We start from the raw sequence: 21,476 nt of genomic DNA on the forward strand, positions 1-21,476 counted from the left end.
TTTTCCAGTACTTACATCAAAAGTGGGTGTGCTTTGCTGGGCATTCTTATTACATGGTTCTCTGAAGCAATCGGTGAATGGAAGTAAGAGACCCAATGCAATAATACGAGAACATAGTTTTTCTGCTTCTTCTTGTGGTGCATTTTCCTGCTGGCTGAAGAGCTTTTCCAGCAGAGTTCGTCCTGCCAATGTGATGACACAAATCAATAAGAATTTGTAGCTATCTATGGAGTACAAAGATTACAATACTTATTGAAAATCTCAACAAATAAAAGAAATAAAAATTTGATATAAAAAAGAAGTGTGGAGAAAAGCACCTGATAATAAAACAATATAAAATTTTTCTATCTAATCATTTGGTCTGATCTGTAGCCTGATTATTTCAGACATTCAAGAAAAGGTACATTCAGCTGGCTGCACTGTGGAGCAGGAAAAGCACAAGCTGTTATTGAAGCATCAAATTCCTATTTATATAATATAATTACATTTTTCCTGATGGAAAAAAAATGAGATTACTGAGAATTGAAATACTTTTTTCCAAGAGTGTCACACAAACTTATTGTGGAATCAAGTCTCCCAACTCTTGGAATCAGTCTTTGTTTTTTTGAATCAAAGTGATCTTAGACTTCAGGAAACTGTGCTCTAGTTCTGTGGAGAAAGTTTCAAAAGAATAACAACAGCAGTGACAACAAAAAGAAAAATTGATAACTACTCAGCTTAAAATGATATTTAATACAGCTCCAGCAGAGTGTTCCAAGATAAAATGCAGTGCCACAACCAGCAGTACAGATTTTAGAGAAGTAACACTTTCCAAGAATCAGAAAAGTGATCCATTCCTGTTACAGGGCTGGATTTCATGATCAAAGGGTTTTCATTGCTCTCTGACCAGAGCACGAAAGGAGGGCGTATGATATAAAGCAAGTTAGAGGAGACAATGCTAGAGGTCTGAAAGATCTTCATGCTTTGTGGACGTAGCCAGAAAGAGACTTAAAAGTCAGTAATATACACAAGCTGCAGTACAACCTACATTGTAAGAATACTAAATTACTTGATTAAGCTCTAAAATATCAGAAGATGCCAATGTTCAGATTTACAGAACATAAAAAAAGAGCTGACACAGACCTACTGGAAGAGGTAGAGGGAGTAATAAAGTTAATTGCACGTTTTAGTATGAACTAGCTGTGAATAAAATTTGTATCTAAATCAGTTTCTATAGCCTGCTTTTTCCACTTACTCACTGGAAGGCAAAATTATTTTCCACGAAAAATTCATTATATTAATAAAGGAATTTGGTGTCATTTTAACCAGTTACAACAACAACAAACTTTTTTCATGTAAAAATATAAAAAGATTTCTGTTCCAATTATTTTATTCAAATGTAAAATTTTCAAGGCTTTTTGAACATGAAAGATTTTTTTAAAAACATCTGGATGTGATTTGAAGTAGATATTAAGTGAGATTTAGCCCAAAGTTTCTGTATTATTTTAACTTCATGTGGCAATTCAGCCTAAAATAAGAAATACAATAAAACATTAGAAGTTATTTCTAAGATTTTCCTCTCCGCATTCAAAGATCTGATAATACTAAATTATTAGTCCAAGTTTCCTAGCCTTTTACTGAATGCATTGCAGTAGGCCAGGAAAAAGAGACACAGGTTTTGTTAAGTTCTGATCAACTTGCTGATTAGTTTGCCTCTATTCCTTTGGTTTCATCACCTATACAGTGATGCTATAACTGCTTATTGAACATATGCCTCTGTTTATTTATCTAATAATTTTGAAGTTTTAATGACTGTGCTGTCTTTAACTGAAGAGGGGCTTTCCTACTGGCTGATAAGCATTATGATTTTTAACAATAATTCAGAAAAAGTTGCAGTAGTGTGCAGCTATTCCCAGCATGAAGGGAGGCAACAGTATGAGGTCATGGAAATTAAACACAAATAGGGAGCTACCTGCTGACCTTTTTGTGATTTGTTTTATTAATATTCTCTGGGGCTGTACTTGCTAATACCTAGTGGTGCTGTAAAAAATCTAAACAGCATTTTGTTCCTGAAGAATCATATTCAAGTGAGAGAGAGAAACTGAATGACCAACTAGCTGCTATGCTATTACTGAACTAAATTAATTCTATTAGCTTTAAATATTGACACTTACATATACCGACAAGTTTTAGAAAAAAAATAAGATCCAAAGAGTGACATCAAATTGACACCAAAATGTAGCATTTCTGGAGCAAAGCACATGATATTATAAATCTTATAGTGCTAATTGTAGTTCAACAACACAAAAAGTCATCTAGCTAAACAAGACTGCAAGTAATGAAAATGAATGGGAAAGCTTTACGTTAATCTGAAATACAATGAACACTACACATTTCTTCATGAGATTTTAAATACTCAAAATTCATGTATAGCATTATAGGATCCGACTTGATTTTTTTTCCAGACATTTCAACATTTAAATAATTTTGTTGTTTTTAAAGAGTCTTTTCCTGGATGTGCAGAAGCACGTGCTCCCCCACTCCACACATTTCTGCTTTAAGTTAATGAACAGGAATAATATGTGTAGATGACAAGGCAGGAAATGAGGCCCTTTTTTTTTTCCCCTTAATGTACCCATTTGTTCTCTAATTTCTTAACAGTCTTGCTCATGATCAAATACTTTGTTAGTTCACAATCTTAGTTATTATGTACTCAGCTTAATTTGTATAGTAGTTATTATATACTGCTGCCTTTCAACAATTTCAAGAGCAGTTTAACATTCTGACAATATGTAAAAAAAATCACAAATGAACTTATTTACTGTACATTACTCTGCATTACTTATGCCATTTTATCCATCTGCACCTGAAGTGTTTTCTCTAGTGTATTATCAGTCTTTGAATATGTAGGGTAGTAAAACTTATTTAGTGATATTAGCTAGTACTTTTTAATTTTGAAGAATCAGTCATTTAAGTCCAGAAAACCTGAGCATTATTAAGCTGTCCTTTGCAACAGATACACATTGAATTAAAAAAAAAAATCAAGACAAAGGTAATAACGTTTTGATATATCTATGCTCTAACACTATGTGTGCTCCTTGCTCTTGTTATGTAGACCTGAGGGCAGAAATAGAAATTTTAAGAAATATATTTAGCCAGCTCTTCTAGCACATTTTACCAAAAGCAAGCTGAAACATGTTCAATTTTCAGTGCATACAGAAATAGTTCCTCTGTGAACAGCTGTGAAAAAAATCCCTGTATCAACATTATAACATAATAAATTTGGAGCACTTAATGAGCAATATGTTTTAAACAATGTCAAACCACTGATTTTTTGCATCTAACTAGCTAAGGCTTACTATCAAAATGAATGGTCATTTCAAGTATCAGAAAAACCTACCTCTCACCAAAAAATAGCCAAAGTTATTAAAAGACAACATGCTTTTCTCAAAAGGAGGTGAGGAAACAAATTCTACTAGAAGAAAGCATTTCAATACTTCAAAATGTTACTTGTTTTCATAAAGCAACTTCATCCATACTGCAAAGTGAGTCCCTGCAGTACAGCAGTTCCAGAGAGGGCTGAAGGTTTAGATACAACATGGACATAAAACAGCCACCTCTTACCAGTAAGTAGCTCCCCCCTTGTCAACCTGATATTCCTCCTTCTTCTGCTTACAGGTAAAAGCCATAGTTGCCACTGCTGCAAAAAAATTCCATCTCTGAGGTCCTTCAAAGTCCTCCACAGCCCATGGATGCCAGTGGGCTCCCCTACTTTGCTGCCATCTGACCCTATGTGCTCCTGTAGTTACATCAAAGCAATCATATGCAAGATGCTTGTGAAGCAGGAGTCATATTTATGATTTTGATACACAGAAGACAAAGATTATATTTTTGTGGAGTTATAGTTAAATGCCTTCTTTAACACCAGACTCCATAAGCCAGCTTTGTTCAGAACTGTAATTTGTTTGCTAGCACCCTATTCACACTATACACATTTGGAACTAATTCAAATTAAAATGACTTTTTTTGACAACTTGCGTAAAATTGAAACCAGCTTTACAAAGTAAATCCCTCAATCCCTTAACCAGCAAAAACAAAAGTCACAGTTCTATTTAAGGCAAAGGCTGAGTTCAATAGCAGTATTTTCAATACTTTCTCAATAGGTAGAGATTTCTTCTCCACCTCCATGTCATCTCCTTCTTTGTTTTACATCCATTAGAATGAAGCATTATGATCTTGCCAACTCCTTTGTAACATTACAGTTTTTCTTCCTACCACCCAGACTTAAAACACTATCTAAACTACAATTGGAAACAATTGTAGAACATGCAATTTATTCACTGGAGAATAAAAACTCACAAGGCCTGGTATAGTTTTCGTTCATGCTGTCTCCCTTTCTCAAAAAATACAGATATTTGCAATTCTTGAATGTTCATTTTCAACTCTAGATCTACTGAAGCTTTATCTATGGGGCACAAACCCAGGCACAGTCACAGATTCTCCTTTGCTCTAGGGAGGTGTCTAGGTGTACATATTACTCCTCCTCACATACGGCAGCAACTACTACTGTCAGTAGTGATAATCTGCACAACTTTGTCTGCTGTGACCTTGACTGAGTCACCTCTGATGGGAGAGAATGCCTACTTTTAGAAGGAAATGCATTCAGTCTTTCTATTACAGTTACCTTATATTCCAGGGCAACATTTTTCTCTTCTCAAGCAGACGCAAAAGAACTACACTTTGTCTGAAATATGGGTTTACCTTAAACTGGACTGCATATGGGACTACTGAACATTAAAAGCAAGTTCCAGGCAGTCCACAGAGAGAGACTGGGAAATCCCAAGTAAATCAATTCACATTATAGCTTTCTTCCTGTCCAGCCTGCTTAGAAGACCAAACTTTCAAAGAGCAATAAAACCCATAAGAGCTAGCAATACCATAAGCATGTTGTTGTAGGCTTTGAAATAATACATTTATTGAGAAGAGAGAGAGGGGTGGATGGAGGAGATGAACAGAAGTGAGAAAAAGGAGAAAGAACTACAGTAGTCACAGACATACTAAAAAAAAAAATACATACACTGATGTACTGTACCACACCACTGCTTGCCATGTTTCACTGAGAGGACTGTTGTTATGACTTCACATTTATCTTTAAAGATGTGGTTCTTATCCTTACACTGCATTTGCAAAAGCCTGAGAGCACAGCTGTCAGTGAGCAAAGTTGAGCCTGACGACCACACTGAGTTATGATCCAAAAGCTTTCCCTCCTACTGGTCTCCTGTGAAAATTTCACCTCAGTTCCACCATTAGCAGAGCAGCTGCATCAGCAAACCTTAACCTATACAGGCTGGAGGCAGACTTTCCACTGTGATTTCTCCCTTTGAGAAGCGAACAGTGTAACAAATCCTGAAAGCCCTACTCAGATTGGCGCCATGGATGACTCATACATATACTGCTTACATCTTCAAGAACTGAAATCAGGTTGCATTTTTTTCCTTCCTCCCCCTCTAACTTCAGCGATACCATAAATGCTCACATAGGAAAGGTCTTTCATAAGCTTTGAAGCAAGAAGTACCACGGGCCTTGGTCTATTTTCAGAACATAAGACAAGAAAATAGGAAAAGGAAGAAGATGAAATGGTGTATATCTATGTAATACATGTTTTTTATTAGCCTTACAAAATATAGAAAGACAGTTGTAGCCTTATTATGATTTTTCAGTTCACACAGGATTACAATTGCAAACCTATTTCTATAAATTAAAAAAGAAAAAAATAGGGAAAAAGAAAAGCTGATTTCCACAGCATTGGTGAGCTGATTCTCAGCATTGGTGTGTAACACATAGCTGCTGAGAAAGGAGAGTTATTCAATGATACAGAGGGAACCCGGGGAACGAAAAAACTATAAAATTTGTTTTATTATTTCAGGAGAAAAAGAGATGACTATGTTACTCAACTTTACACAAATGCTCATTAAGCATACATTTGCATTTAAAAATACTTAGTCTCTTACTTTCCTGAAAGATTATGCCCACTATTACTGGATTAGAGAACTCATTTATTGTACTTTTTCACTGCAGAGCTTCTAATCCTCTGCTGATTTGGACTGGAATATTTTTCCAGAGCTCTCATCCTGTGAGGATTTTTAGTTTGTTTGTTTACTTAAAAGGGACTGAACCTTTATCGACAGATTCTTTCTTAATACCATGTAACAGTTTTCATGCAGTTTAATTATAGAAATCATGGAATATCACCAAGCAACAGGTCAGTACAAGAAAAAAACCTTCATAACATCAAAATAATCATCAAATCCTTCCACTATAGATACACAAAGAATAAAATACATAATAAATTAGTTTCCAGACAACTTAAACCTTAATAATTGCAAAATATGTCAAGATCTAGGGTTATGGTAGAAATTCCCACAATTCTCTCATTATAATATTTCATTTCACTTTTATTTCAGTGTAATAGCTAATATCTACATTAAATGCCTGTGTACTTCTCCTTTTTCTAAGGGGTGAAAAAACAGTGGATTTCTTTATATTTTTATATACTGTATAAATACGTAATATCTTATTCTAGTATTTAAAGCATTACTAAAAATTAGGAATGTATGAAAATGCCTTAGAGGCCTATCCTTTCTTCCTTTGATATTCCATCTAGAGATTGTGTGTCTCTATTCACATGGATTATAGGAACTGAACCCACAAATCATCTTAAACTCAGAAGCCAAAAGCAGAAAGACTGTTTAAACAACGGAATTAGGAAAATGACATACACGAACACTATTCTTCTTCCAGTTGTCTATTCCTTCCTATGCACAGTTCAATCTAATTTTAAAGTCAGTAGTACATACTTATTAAAAATAAAAAAATGTATTTATTGCTGGATTGATAACATTCATAGGCTCATGAAACAGCTATAATAAAACTGCCTATGATTACTTTCCCTTCTGATGCACTGTATCTGATTATCACAGTAAACACCATGATTTTCTTGTGTCAAGCTCCCCAAATCCTCTGGCACCTCAGCCTGCTTCCCCTTATAGGGTACACACTTGACTGTTAAAAATTTCACATGAATAACCTTGACCTGAGTTGGAACAACTGTATATCCACTCCTGAGCAATCCAAGGAAGTAATTTTTTTTCTTTACTTTAGTCCCAAAGTTATCCCTAATCAATTAAGCAGATTCTGGATTGTGCAAGGCAGCTTGAATAACCATATAACTGAGATTTCAACTCGCTCAACTAGAACAAGTGGTTCATTCCAGAAGGAGAAGCATAATGCTATCAGCTTCAAGTGTTCAATGCAGCCCTCAAAGAGCTGGGCACCTTGTGCTCTCCCTTTAGTGAGCAGGGTGCAAGCTGCAGCTGAGAAGATAATCTTGCATTTGCTGCCGTCCCCAACATCATAGCACAGGACAGGCAGAAGCGGCGCCTCACACACACAAAAGAAAAAATCAGTGAAATTCTTTCAAGCCCCGACAGAAAAGGCTGAGGTCTACCAAAATCAGAAAGTGAGATCCCACAAGAAATCAAGTTGACTAGAAAATACCACATATTTAATGAAGTAAAAAGCCACCTCAGAAAGGATGTTACAAGTAAATGGTTTTCAAATAAATAGCATTCCATGATTGAACCAAGCATCTGTATTTTTAAACTGCAAGCCCAAGAGGAACATGCTATGAGACACGGCAACACCACCAATTATAGCATTAACTACTCCTGCATTAAATATGTGAGGAAATTCCACTGCCTGAGCAAGTTGTCACTGCCATAGGTAGAAGTGGACCAAAATGGAGTTGTTCCTCCATAGTGGAAATGTGAAATAAAGTGACAGAGTCCTTTATCAAAGCCATGAGAAATTTTTGTCTTTGGGTAAGAGATGCGCAGCGTTCTGTTCCGTATGGATTAATTCCTTCCTACCAACTTTTGCACTGTCTAGAAAGCAGCTCTGCATAAAAACTTATCAATGTAGTCTTATTGATCATTGCTAAAAAACCATGCTATATTACGTTCCATTTTTCTTTAGCCTTTTATCATATGCCCAATAGTTAATTATATCTTACAATTTCCTCCTGCAAGATTCCTCCCAAAGCCTTGCCTGTTGCTGCAGTCAAAATTGAGAGGACTGGAATTGCATGGATCATTTGCTATAACATAATACTTTTTGAAAAGCAGGTATTAAAACTTTGCTATAACCAGAGCTTCAAAATATGAAGTATTTGTAATAGTTTGTGACAGTTATTTCTGAATTCTGGCAAATTAGCAAGTTTCTTAAGCTCTCCATCTTCCTTAAGCACTCCATCTTCCTAACTTGAGCACTAAGCTCCTTAAGATTTTGCCTCCACGGTGGCTAAGATTTTCTTTTTCCCACTCTGAATATTCTAGTATGACAAATATACTACAGCATAAGCCAAGACGAAGTATATATAAATAAAATTCCTCACTTTCCACTACATGTATTCTATCTTATATACAATGAGAGGTAAGAATGTTTATTGTTGTGTCCCTAAATGACTTTCAGAAACCGAATTTTAAAGAAACAATTGCCCAACTATAATGCCATGATAGTACAGAGTACAAAATACCTTTCTGAAAATATGAACAAGATGCAAACTTCAACAGTATTTCACATCTCTTCTCACTTTTATTTCTCTTCAAATTCTAATGCAATATTACTGCAAATTACAGAGGTATATTACTAAAACTTTCCTAATTTCAGAATTGTTTATGATAAAACTATCAATATATGTCCATCAACCAAACCTTTTAGTTATCATATGCATCTTTGGCAACTTCCAGTTTGCATTTCCCAGGTGCTTAGGTTCCTCTCAGTATTTAATTCCATCCATTTTTACCCTTTCAGTTTCTGCAGTGATCTGTGTGAGTGTTTTTCTGTGCCAGGTTCTCACAGGCTGCTGGAAAGACACATTTCTTTGCCTAGCTCTTTAAAGTAAGAATCTCTGATGTCTTTTTGGCAGCAGTTACTAGAAGCTTTTTTTGTCAGTCCTAACCAATACACACAGTGCGATCTTCTTTACAACCCAACTTTGTAAAACTTCTTGATCCCTAACTGTTCCACATTTCATTTGTCATCTCTGCCTTGGAATTTCAAGTACTGTTACAACCAGGCACAGATCAGAAAATACAACTGAACTAGCAAGCCTCTGAAATGGGACACAAATAACTAGTTTCTTTCAATTTATCTGTTATATTTCTAATGTGCTTTACTTTCTTTCCTCTACAGCACCCATGCAACCCAAGTGTAATAATCTCTTCCACCTTGAATAACTGCTGACTTCTTTTTTTTTTTTGTATTTATATAACACATAAAGGCTTTTTTTCTTTTATACCTAAAAAACTCCAGAAAAACTGTCAAGATAAAGACCAAAAGAAAAAAATAAGACTACATTCCACAAAAAAAAAATATAGATACACGTATTTATTCAGATATATTTCTCTAGACTTCATCTAAACAAAACAGCACAAGATACGTGCTTAAGTGGGATTTTATGTTTTTACTGATGTAATCAAATATTTTCGTCAGCTATTTCTCAGCATACTATATTGTCATGACTCTGCATGACAAAAAAAGTGTTTAGATCCACACCCTCTGTTATGAAGACAATACGCTTTGGAGTTTGTTTGTTGTTGGTTTCTTTTCTCTGTTTTAAAATGAAAACCACTTCTGTTCCATGACTGCTAGCAGATGTTAACAAAGTTAATTATAATGTTATTACAGCATTGCCTTCTTTTTGTGCACTTTTTCCCTGTCAGTGCTAGGAACAGAAAAGGATAAAACAGTTATTTTTGCCCTGGTACATACTACTACTTGTGCATTTCAAGGGATGCCTGAGTCAGATCTTGGTGCCAAATGAACTCCAGAATCAAAGCTACCCCCTGTAATTAGTTATACAATAAAGTTAACTGCGCTTCTTCCTGACTCAAATTCACAACAGGTTCAGAGCTCTGGCACCTCTGATAAGTTTCATATCAATCTTAAGACTGAAATTTGGAAAAAAAAACCAAACAACTGACAAATAAGAATATGTCGATGACAAGTTTCATTTCTGACTACGCTTTCCTAATACAATTTAGCTGCATACATCAAAACATCAAAATTAAGTTCCCAAGCAATTGTGCCTTCTGTATTTGCATATTTCTGTTTAATTTTATGCATATTAGCATTCACCATTACATCTGCGATGCTGTATATGCAATCTCATAACCACTGCCTCTTACCACTGCAAAATAGCTCATGAGTTTCACCATATAAACACCTACAGATAAAATAAGGTATGTTCTGTGTTTATCTGAAAACAATGCATCAGAAATTTTAGTCCACTTCCTATTCATGGTCATGGTTTCCAACCATCCACGTGAGGGAAACTTATCCCAGGCAGCAGCGACATGGAAATCAAATGAAAGATAGTGGCTTTGCACTCAAGTAACACAGGCCATCTCGTTGTCATTAAATTCCCTCACACCGACAGCAATGTAGAAATGTACGAAGTTGCTGCTGCTTAGAGAAAACAATAGCGCGACACTGCTCCTGAACCTACTCAGCTGCCTTTTCTGAAGCACTTGTATTAACTCTTGAAGAGGGAGGAATGAGGTGACACTGTCAAGTCTTCACACCCATCACCTTCCTTCCACAGCGTCTCACTGCTCCAGCCCTGTGTTCCTTGTGTCAACTCATCTCATTCCCACAAAGAACAAACTCTATTCATTAAAACAGTTTCCAGAAACTGTCATATTCCACCTAATCATGACGGAATTGTGCATTTAAACGGGCCTGATAATAATCACAGTCACAAAAACACCCACATGTGTATACTTCATCACCACTACTCCTTACGTAATTTTGGATTTTGGCAGGAGTAATTTAAAATACTCTTGGACATATCCTGAGTTTGGTTTAACTAGAGCACAAACAAAATACCTTGGCTAATTGGTATTCTCACACTTTCTATTACCATGATTCACGTTAGAGTTTGATCTTTCATAGGCAGGGAGCCTAAAATATTCACAGAGATATTTTTCCATGCCAACATTATTTTTCTTTAGATACCACAGCACAGAGAAAAAAAAGTGAGGCCTGCTACAAGAAGTAGATTTTTTTTCCTCAACAAGAGAACCTACACAATTTTTAAAAAGCCACACATCTGGAAAACACCCCAGGATTCCCACCAGATCCCATCTCAAACATAAAAAAAGAACTATTTAATAATTTAGCAAAATTTTAACAGAAAAGAAAAGCATATTTAGATACAAGAAACAGATTCAAACTTAAATTCCATATACCTATTTGCACTGGAAGAATCGCTTGCTTTTTTCACAAATTAAACCATTGAAGCAAATAAGGTCTTTAATGACTAGTTCTAGCCAGCTCCCATTTGAATGAAGATAATACTGGTGCTAGGCATCAAATACAAGCAGCACTACAAACTGCTCTTTTTTTCCTTCATATCTTCACACCCTAGAAGAGATCAGCAGGCAACCAAGTAGACACATTTCTAGTTGAGGTGTGAGTCAGGCTGGCTGCCAGACCTCACAATAGGATTGCTGCCCAGGTAGATGTTGCCTGGGAGATGCAGTCAGTCAACCCCATGACCAAAACCTGTTACTTCCAACGAAGCTCCAGATGAAGATCAAAGTACTAATGATAAGTCCCTATCAAAACAACACTGCGGCAGCCTTGCATTCCAGTGACATTACCCACATTGCTCTGACTCCCACCTTGCACTGCTGGCACGGTACCATTAAAGCAGCTTATCAGCACTCAGCAGTTTTTCCATAATGAATTGCAGCTCATTTTCAAACACGTTTTACTGTAGCTGGACTGGAGTTTTGCAGTTTTGTTCCTCCCATCCTCACCTCAGGTTTGGGCTTACTAGGCAAAAAGAAGAGCATTTCCATCAGATGCTGAAAGGCAAAACTCAGGGGAGTGTGTGATCCCGTATCACATGAGGGTTGCCCTTCGATGGTTAGAAGAGGCTACACTGCCCCACCCTCAGATAAAAGACATTCGCATTAGTGCTAACAAACATCATCAGTGAAAGAGTAAACTGTAAGTAGTCCTAAATAACAGTTGCATGATAAATGCTCTCCTCAGTATGCTAATAGATACAAATCTATTTTATGTGCATAACCACATGAATCAGAATGGAAAAAAAAGAAAACCTTGTGAAAGTATCTAAAAGCTCTACTGTATGCCTCAGACACAAACTTCCATTATAGTTTCTCAAGTTTTCACATACTTATCTATACTAAGACCTTTGTATGAGCTTGCAGACAGTATACTGGAACTGCAAGTGGGTGTAGAAGACATTAACACATCGCATAAGTGACATAAAGTGGCCTTTGTGAGAAGCAGGCTTGCATTCCATGGAAATCAGAGAGAGACCATGAGAACATAAACATAGGATTGACTTCAGGTTTCATTTTATGGTAACTCAGATTTTCAGTTTTTTTTTCCCTTTCTACATCTAAAGCAGGGTAAATTTCTTTTCACAAATTTATATTTGAAAATAACAGGCCAGTTTGAAATAGATTAATGCAGCAAACATGTTACAGACAGCCTACAGGGATTAGAAAGGGCAAGGGTTTGTTTTATTAGAGTTTAATTACAATCTGGAGTAGCTGATGCAACTCTTACATTCGTTTTACGTAACAGACTCTCCTCCTAGCCTCTTTGCAATCACTGCAACTTGAACGCAAGTATAAACTCCTTTCGATTAATTGAGTCGATTAGTCCTTTTGTGAAGGTTTTGGAAACATCAGTTTCATTTCCCACTATGATACTTTCTTAATGCTAGTAAAAAGTCATTCATTGCCACAAACTGAAGTGAAACAGCCAACCCTGTTCATTCAGGTTCAGCTCTTGTCCTCCTGGGACCACGACATAAAACCCATGACTCCTCTGTGCATCAGGTAATCTAGAACTTGTAATTAATATTACTGCAATTTCAAATACAGCTGTATTCACCAAAGGAGAAACAGATCTGCTGCCTTAATTACAAAATACCCATGAATTTGTCCACACCCCATTCTTAGCCATTCCATCAAATTTAATTCAAAATACTGTACTTATTTCCTCACATAAATCAACATAAAATTATTCATAAGAGACCAAGTTAGAAAAATTTTCTTTGGCAAGCTGCATTATTCTTTCTCCTCCAAACAATTCTATTTTTAAGTGATCACACAATCATATTTACAATTCCAGTTGTTGGTTTCCATCTACATTAAAACAGCTTTAGTTCACATGGATCATTGTGAAACCCAAGTGGCACACAGCCAAACTAGAACATAGTGCCAAAGTAGGCCAGTCATCTGCATAGAACACGCTGTCATTAAAATCAATGACTGAAGTGATGTTGTGGAATATTTTACTTGATTCTAGTTAGAAATGCAAAACAATGCTGCAGTCACTGCACAGCAAGATGGGATTTAACACTCCAGGCAAGAAGCTGGTTTTGTGTTGTTTTGTTTTTGTTTTTATTTTAACATAGAAATGAGCCACTGTAAAGAATGTTATTTATGAAAGCCTTATAGTAATCACCAAATTGACGCATGTGATGTGTGCAATTAACATAGAACAATTTTCAAAAACAGTATTTACATTTCCTGGAAATTATTTCTGTAGTCGTTGCTATGCAGATTAGTTTAAAGGAAAACTTTCCTGCTCCTACAGCAACAACATACAGTTTAAACTGAACATTTGTATTCCCACAATTTTCCTATTTCTTGCATGCTAGTTATTATTTGGGTATTCCTGATAATTTTCAACTTGTAATTTTCAGCTTATGTTATACAAAAAGCTGAAGACCAACCAATAAGAGATGAAGTATTATCATACCATTTCTGATTCCCTCATTTCAAGCTATTCTGCATGAACTCAAAGGTGTAATTGTCCTCTGCCTGCAAAGACAGCTGGCATATACATGCAAATGAGGGTCACAGTAATTTCCATAAGAGACAGGACCACTGTTGCATTGGATATTGGTCTCTTCACAATAACAGTCTAATCTGTTGGTAGGTTAAAAAAAACAATAACAAAAAAATACATAAATAATAGGTAAATCAAAAACTTGTAAGGAAATGGGAAGAAGTGTGTTTCTTGGAAAAAAAAGCTTGAAGTTTACCACAGAAAATTTATTTTCATCATAAAACCACCATAAAGAAGAGCTAAATTACTGGTGTTGCAATTTATAGCTTTGCAATTTAAGTTGCTTATAAAGCTATCAAATCTTGACAGCAAAAAATGTGTTTTTATACAGTAAAAAATCCAAAAGTAGCGATCACCTCCAGTTGTACAACTTTAGACAGGAATGCTTGTAATTAATTATATGCAAACTGGTGGAAGGGATTTAAAACACAGAAAAGATTTAGCTCTCTTAGAGAGGGCTGGTCCCATTCACAGGGGAGGTTGGATTTTTGTATCTGTGTGTGAACATCTTGAACTCCAATTTTCATGACAGAGACTGGGGATTTCTGCTCAAGACAAATAATGAAAGTATTTTTGCAATTTTAATCTGACAGAAGTTTTGCCTGAGTATTTCAAACTGCTGGAGTTTGCTGTTGTGAAAAAAGTCACTAATTCCCCACCCCCTCGCCTCCAGGCAAGTTCATTCACTAGTAACATTTTGATGTCCAGCAGAGCATAATGCGCACAGAGAATGGGAATGCTGATAACTACAAGTTATGTAATTTAAGAAATCTGCATTATAACAGCTATTCTTTATGAAAAGATTATCTTAATGGCTCAACCGTTTTCTTAAGTGAGATTTTTAAATCACACTGGTTCATTTTTCACAAAAATAAAAAGATTCTCATCCCATTGTCTCAAACATCACTGGTATATACACAGCTATTGTGCTCACGCACCTAAAACAGACGCATTCAAAAACCTCAACAGTGATTTACAGATGCAGCTGCTTTATTCTTGTTAGAAATGTTCGTAGGATATCTGTATTAGTTTTACAGTTTTCCTAAGTGAAAAGTTAATAGAATATGTTGCTGAAATTCCTCTGTACATACCTCACGTGACACAGGCCTTCTCTATTTGTAAATGCCTTTTAGGTTTTGTATAGAAATTGTACATGGACGAAAGAAGAGAAACAAATAAAACCCCATAGTGTGCATATTTTCCTGCATTTTGTTTCATTTTTAGACTCTATGATTCTATGCCTTTGTGACAGAGTGCAAGCTGCCCAACAGACAAGGTAAAATAATGATTTCCTGAATGAGTCACATTATGCAGCCTCAACAATAGCTAGTCAGAACTACCAAAATTTACTGTTTCTCTTCTTCATTTCATGCAGCCTTTTAAAGCCATTAACATTTTTTCTCCTCTTTTTCCCTTCTGAAGGGGAAATTGGTTCTCTTCTGTAGTGCTGCCCATATCTGCTTGCATGCCTCTTTCCTTTTTATACTAAATTGCCTCAGACTCATACCAGGTGGAGCACTCATATATACTATAATAATTTTGAAACACTGTAAATATCTTATGCCAAACAAGAAAACCCTAAACAAGCTCACAGATACAGAAAACTTCAGATCTGAAAGACCCATTTAAGCAGTGAGCTTGTCTGCTTCAAACAGTGCAGCTCTTAGCATTTCTCAACAAGAATAATTTAAGGCACCCAGCCTTTTTCAACAGGATGTAGACAAAGAATTAAAAAAGAGAAAAAAGAAAAACTTCAAAGAGTTACGCACTTCCTTGACTGGCACTATTGCCAGGCTGATGCTGAATACAGAGAGGCTATTCTCATTAATAAAATGTGAATGTGTTTGTAAGATTAGGCCTTCCATTTTAAAACTGTCACTACAAGTAGAGACAACAGTACATACAAAGGACTGAATTCAAGTACTTTAAATACATTTTCAAAGACTCCAGAAAAAAACCAGTCTTAATACATGCCACTCACCTGAAAAGACATTGGGAAATGCCTCTGTAGAAGCCTGCACCCCTGAGGACTTTCTTGAATGAGTTAAAGGCACTCTTTCTATTTGAAATTTCTCACTAAACCCCTTATGCTCCAAGTAGCCTGCAGAGCCCACCTTCTGCGATATCTTGCTTTTGTGATTAGACACCTCTTCTGTCCAGTCTGCTGAACGGCTAAATAAACCAGCCAAACTAGCAGACCTCTGCTTCTTGATAGGAACTTTTTCTTTTGTGTGGAAGGATTCTTGCCTCCTTGTAAAAAGTGGGCTCTGAGATGGGGAGGGAGAAGGTGAATGGTTGGGAGAACTCAGCTGCCTAGTTGTGGTTTTGATGTAACAAGGATTGATTAGATAGGACTTAAAGCATCGGGAACCAAACATCGGACTTCCTGCTGATCCCTCAGAGGACAAAATACCATTTTTCATTTCCATAGATAAACCATTATGCAGGTCCTCTTGACTGGCTGATGAAGTGTGTTTCCCTTCCTGAGTCTCAGCAGCATGATCTCGGCCTGCATCTGAAGCAGTATCCTCTGGTACTGAACCTTGGAAATCAACAGCCTGCACTTCAGCAATTTTATCCTCAGAATCTGCTGCTGAGGTTGGAGGACGTAGTGTGGAGCTGCGTGCCTCAGACCCATTTTCTATTGCAGTACTATTTAAATCTTCTTCTAGCTCACAAGCTACAGCGTCCACTCCAGCAGTGAGCTGTTCCTCAGGCAATTGCTTACGTTCTTGTGGTTCAAATAAGCCGTTACCGGGAGAGCCCGTTCCATTTACTGCTTCTTTCAGTTCATGTTCAGTTGCACAGGAAACAGGGACGTCTTCTGCAATTTCAGATGCTGCTGGAAAAGCCTCCACAGCATCAGGGCTACTCTCTTTGTCAGTGGCAGTTACTGAAAGAAACCGTTCAAAATCCAAAGGGGCTGCTTGAGAATTAGCCATGTGTCGGCCCATTGTTTTGGTGACAAGGTCCTCCGTTCCAATGTTAATTGCCCCCTGCTGCTGCTGCTGCAGTCTAATAGCTTGCTGGATATCAGAAAGCAAATCCTCTTGTTCTGTGGCTGAATGGAAACTGTATATATCTGTATCAGAGCCAGAGCTGGTCCTTTGTCCATCCTGTGTCTCTGCAGCAACTGGGACAGTTTCATTTCTGATTTCAAAATGTTCAGCATCTGTGTCTGAAAGACCCCCTTCATCCGCAGAGATGCTTATATCTGGAGTTTTGGTAATGATTGAATGAGTACTGTCCAGCTCTCCGGCCGGCAAGGCCTGACTTTCCAAAACATCCTCCCTTGAACTACTATTCCCATCTTTAGCCTTGGACAGATTTTTTCTAATCCTCAAATTTGAAAACACAGACGCTCTCGAATCTGTTTTACCCTTCTTTTTACCAGATTCGCTTCCTTTTGCATGCTTCCCCAGTCCCCTTCTGCTTCCCGATACCTTCTTTGTGCCATCTGTATCCTTCGGCCCAGAGGCATCCTCTCCTCCTTCATGCACATCACCTGCATTTTTCTTTAGCTTCCCATCTTGATTCCCCATGATTTTTCGCAACGCAACACCTTCAGTAATCAAGCCATGCTCCCGGATTTCTCTCCCTTGGCCTGCCGGCAAGATCCCCTCAAGCGATCCAGGTTTGTTTTCAAGCGGTGGTGATGCAAGTGAAGCAAACGCTTGCTGTGCCTCTCTCCCATCTGCTAGAGCTGCCTTTTTGCATAATGTGCTGCTTGCACTGGGCTCCGCTGGGACATGCTCAGTACAGCACTGCAAGCTGCAGACAGCTCCTTCCAATGGCTGCTGCTCACAGAGCTGCCTGCTCTCTGGGCTTCTGCTGCACTCCTGTTTCTCTAGGAAAGATTCTGTGAAAAGTGTTTCCTTTATAAAAGTCACTTCTTTTTCAATGGTTTTTATTGCCTGCATTGCAAGTTCTGTGTGTCACCAAATCACTGATGATTTCTGGACTTCAGTGCTCTCATTCCTGAAGCAGAGAAAAAAAAGTAAAGGTACTTTAATTGCTCCTCAGTTGATCAAATGAATAAACTAATAAACGTGTAAAGATAAATATTATGATTACTTAATAGTTTATAAGGTGTTTAAGCATGTGCTATTTTGTATATCACCAGATGCCTAACCTGACACATTTACTTTTTAAAGGTCACCAAAACATGAAACAATTAATTTTAAAAGGAGAATCGTTCTGAAGGTAGATAAAGATAATAAACAGAACATTCTTCTTGTAGTTTTAAGGAGATACACTTAAAATTCAACACATTATGGTAATCAGAATATATTAAAAAAAACTTCCCACCATTTGTATGCTGAGAAGGTACATATACTATTATTACCAGAAGATTCAACTCATTAATATTAAAACACACCACCATTGTTTTCCCTGATAAGAACATCTGGCATGAAACAAGAAAAAACAAACAACAAAAAATAGCACTGTCCAAATGCAACAAAGTAAAGCATTCCTCTGTTTCATCCTCTATACTTAATAATTGATTTGAACACTGCTGCTTGCTAACTATTTCGGAAACTTGTGAAAAAGTCTTTTTTTTTTCCTCCATTTTTGGTTTAGATGTATTAATATCCACACTTCATAACTACACTTCCTGAACTTTCAGATTACTATTCACTTCCCCTTTTAAAATTTAGATTTAAAATACCTCAAATAGAAACAAAAGTGCAATATGCTGACTTTACAAGTTGGATCAATTCAGTATCTTGGTTCAAATCCAGCCAAAAACAGGTTAGATACATTTATCTAAACTGCTTAGTCTATTAGATTAACTTTTTGTGAAAGACTTCTGAACTTATCAACAGCTTTCACTTCATAATGGATTTCTTGATATAGCATAATTCCAGAGAAATGCATCCTACTAGCTTGACGAATTATTATTTCTGATATCATTCTCCTCCAATTTGAGGTTTTACTTGTTTCCTTCAGTCTTAATACATTAAATAATAATAAATATATACATATAAATTGTGAAATGTAAATATATTTACATTCGCATAAAACCAACAAACAAACATCATAAGCACCACCTCCACAAAGTTTTTCCTCCTCAGAGTATACCAATCACCTTTACAAATCCAGGTTGTTGTCACTGCTAAATAACTACTGCTTATTTAGTTTAGAAAGAACAGCACTGTCTTCAATAAACATAACTAAGTTGTTCTAAACCATCATAACTTATTCCTTGTGCTTTTTATTCATTTACTGTTTTGATGCAAGCCATATCCTGAGGGGCCTATGGCTCAGGCACCACAAATCCTCTGTCCTCAAAGACTCAAGAGTTTTAAGCAGGTCAGATAACATACACTTTTTTTTTTTCCCCCCACTTATCCACATAATGGAAAAATATTCTAGCAAAAGCTAGCATAGCAAAACTCGCAAGAACACATTAGGGTATTTTGCTTTCTGACTCCATTCCTGCCTTTGTTTTCTGTCATTTTACTTAGCTTCTATTTTGTTACAGTATTTTATTTTTTATGACAATATTACATAGCTTAAAAAAGGGGTTTTGAAAGCTCAGGTAATCTAGTCCATCTGAAGATACGGGGAAAGAATTACCTAATGCACAGTTTGAAGGAACCATGGTAGCAGAGTACTACTTTGATGTAACTGAGATTTTTCACTCATTTTCACCCTTAATTACAGCTAAATTATTGTAGCTTCCCAAATCCATTTAAAAACACTTATCCTACTCCAGACTGCACAAAATTAACACAGTACAACAGTAAAGTTAAGAAACTGTGGACTTAACATATAAGGGAAATTTTAGTGAGATATTCTGAAGTGATTCCCTCTCCTTTCTTCTCCATAAACTCATGATCTCTAAACCATCTCTCATTACTACTGGTATTAATATTCGGGGCTTTGTTTTTTTTCTCAGGCATCTTCAGCTTCTGCAGAGAAGCATAGTATTATTAATGACAGCAGTAACCAGAACATTTTGGCATCAGTATAAGCTACATTTGAAAAACTAAGAACATAATCAACGTATCAATGTCCTACACACACACAAAGTTTTCCCATAGAAAGGCGGAAAAGGAGGAATATTATGTGTTCAAGAAGGAAACCTCATGTTTAGGATTAAGTAGAAGTTATTCTTAGCATGTCATAGATTAACAGCAACTAACATGCTGGTCCTCAAGCCTACCATTTAATATTTAATATGTCAGCAGCTTTTTAAAAATTGTGGAGTTGAGATAGGCCTGAAGTACTCCTTCTGTAAGAGTTGAGAAATACTAAAAACAGATAGAGGTTTAAAACTTACAGTTCAAGATGCATTATCCTTTCCCTCTTAGATAGTTCCACATTGATACATTCCACTTAGAAAAAGAAACAGCTGTTACAAGACTAAATTATTTTTAATAACAGGAATTTCCATGTACTGCAGTCCCCTCTGAATACCCACAGCACTGCCCACCCTGCCTACCAGCCCTGCTCTGAGTTGGTCTGGGGAGGAGAGGAAGGGCAGGGCAGGGCAGGGCTTCTGGCAGCACTGATTGCCCCCACCTGGGCACAGGCCTGGGACCTCCTGGAGCCCAGCCAAGGCAGAGTGGTTCTTCACGACTGCAAAACTGTGGAGGCCTGGGACCAAAGGTGGAAATTTCCTCTGAAATTTCTCACAAGAAGCCCTGATCATTCACATAAATCCTGGTATTCCAGGCCCAGCAGAAACACAATCTACCTTAGGGAGGTAGAAAGTTGCCTAGTTGAGCTCACACTGGTGAGATGGAGATTTCTTGGGATGAACAGCTGCCAAAGTTGGGAGCTCTCTCCATTTTTATCATGATTTATTGGCTGTAATATTTTATTTTACCACTTTCGTAATTGTCAAGTGAGTATTGTCTTTTAAGTGCCCATGAAGTGAAGATAATAATGCCCCATTACTGCGGTTGACCTACACATGGCATTGCCATGGCTGTGACAGGCAGGACTGAGCCATTGGAACAGGTTTAGACTTCACTGACACAATCCTAGGGGAAGGGAGCCACAGACCAGTCCTTCCAGGAGGCCATGTACATATGTACGTATGATGTGTGTATCCCTCTCCTTGCTGGGTAAACTCAGCAGCTGGGGCAGCTGGAGGCTGCTGCAGCCCAGGATAGGTGCTCTGGTAGGGTTAAGACACAACATGCTGATATGAGGCACAGAGCTTCTGGAGAGAGATCCATCTTCTTCTCCAAGGCCACAGGCAAGAACTGGGTTGCCACTGACAGTACAGAAGGGGATGGTGGCAGCAGGCTGAGGGTGAGACAGCCATGACGAGAGCCACTGCTGACTGCTGCCAGGTGTGGACACCGTGGTGGGGCTCAAGTATTTCTGGCAGAACCACAAACAAAAAGCTGGACTCTGCTCCCCAGACATCATGGCTCTTCCAGCTTTCCTTTACCCTGCTCTGGAAATGTTATCTTCCCAGAAGATATTAGTTACCTTTGCACTCTCATGCTGCCAAAATAGTGTTCTGTGCTAGTGCAGTTGAAAATAATTTCCTGCCCACTTGCCCCCAACTCTTTCAGCTCTCG

General features: G+C 37.3%; 1 protein-coding gene across 3 annotated transcripts in view; it reads right to left on the reverse strand.

Moving 5' to 3' along the window:
* The window catches only part of FMN2 (formin 2), a 151,506-nt gene extending 131,100 nt beyond the window's left edge, over positions 1 to 20,406 (reverse strand). For all 3 annotated transcript variants that reach the window (XM_021392688.1, XM_021392687.1, XM_021392689.1), the window contains exons 1-3: positions 20,222 to 20,406; positions 15,917 to 17,913; positions 16 to 182 (exon numbers count right to left, since the gene is read on the reverse strand). In XM_021392688.1, the coding sequence (XP_021248363.1) occupies positions 16 to 182; positions 15,917 to 17,855 (2,106 nt within the window). In that variant the 5' untranslated portion in view covers positions 17,856 to 17,913; positions 20,222 to 20,406. The remainder of the gene's footprint in view (positions 1 to 15; positions 183 to 15,916; positions 17,914 to 20,221) is intronic.

This window comes from Numida meleagris, chromosome 3 (assembly GCF_002078875.1).
Source record: "Numida meleagris isolate 19003 breed g44 Domestic line chromosome 3, NumMel1.0, whole genome shotgun sequence".
NCBI lineage: Eukaryota > Metazoa > Chordata > Aves > Galliformes > Numididae > Numida > Numida meleagris.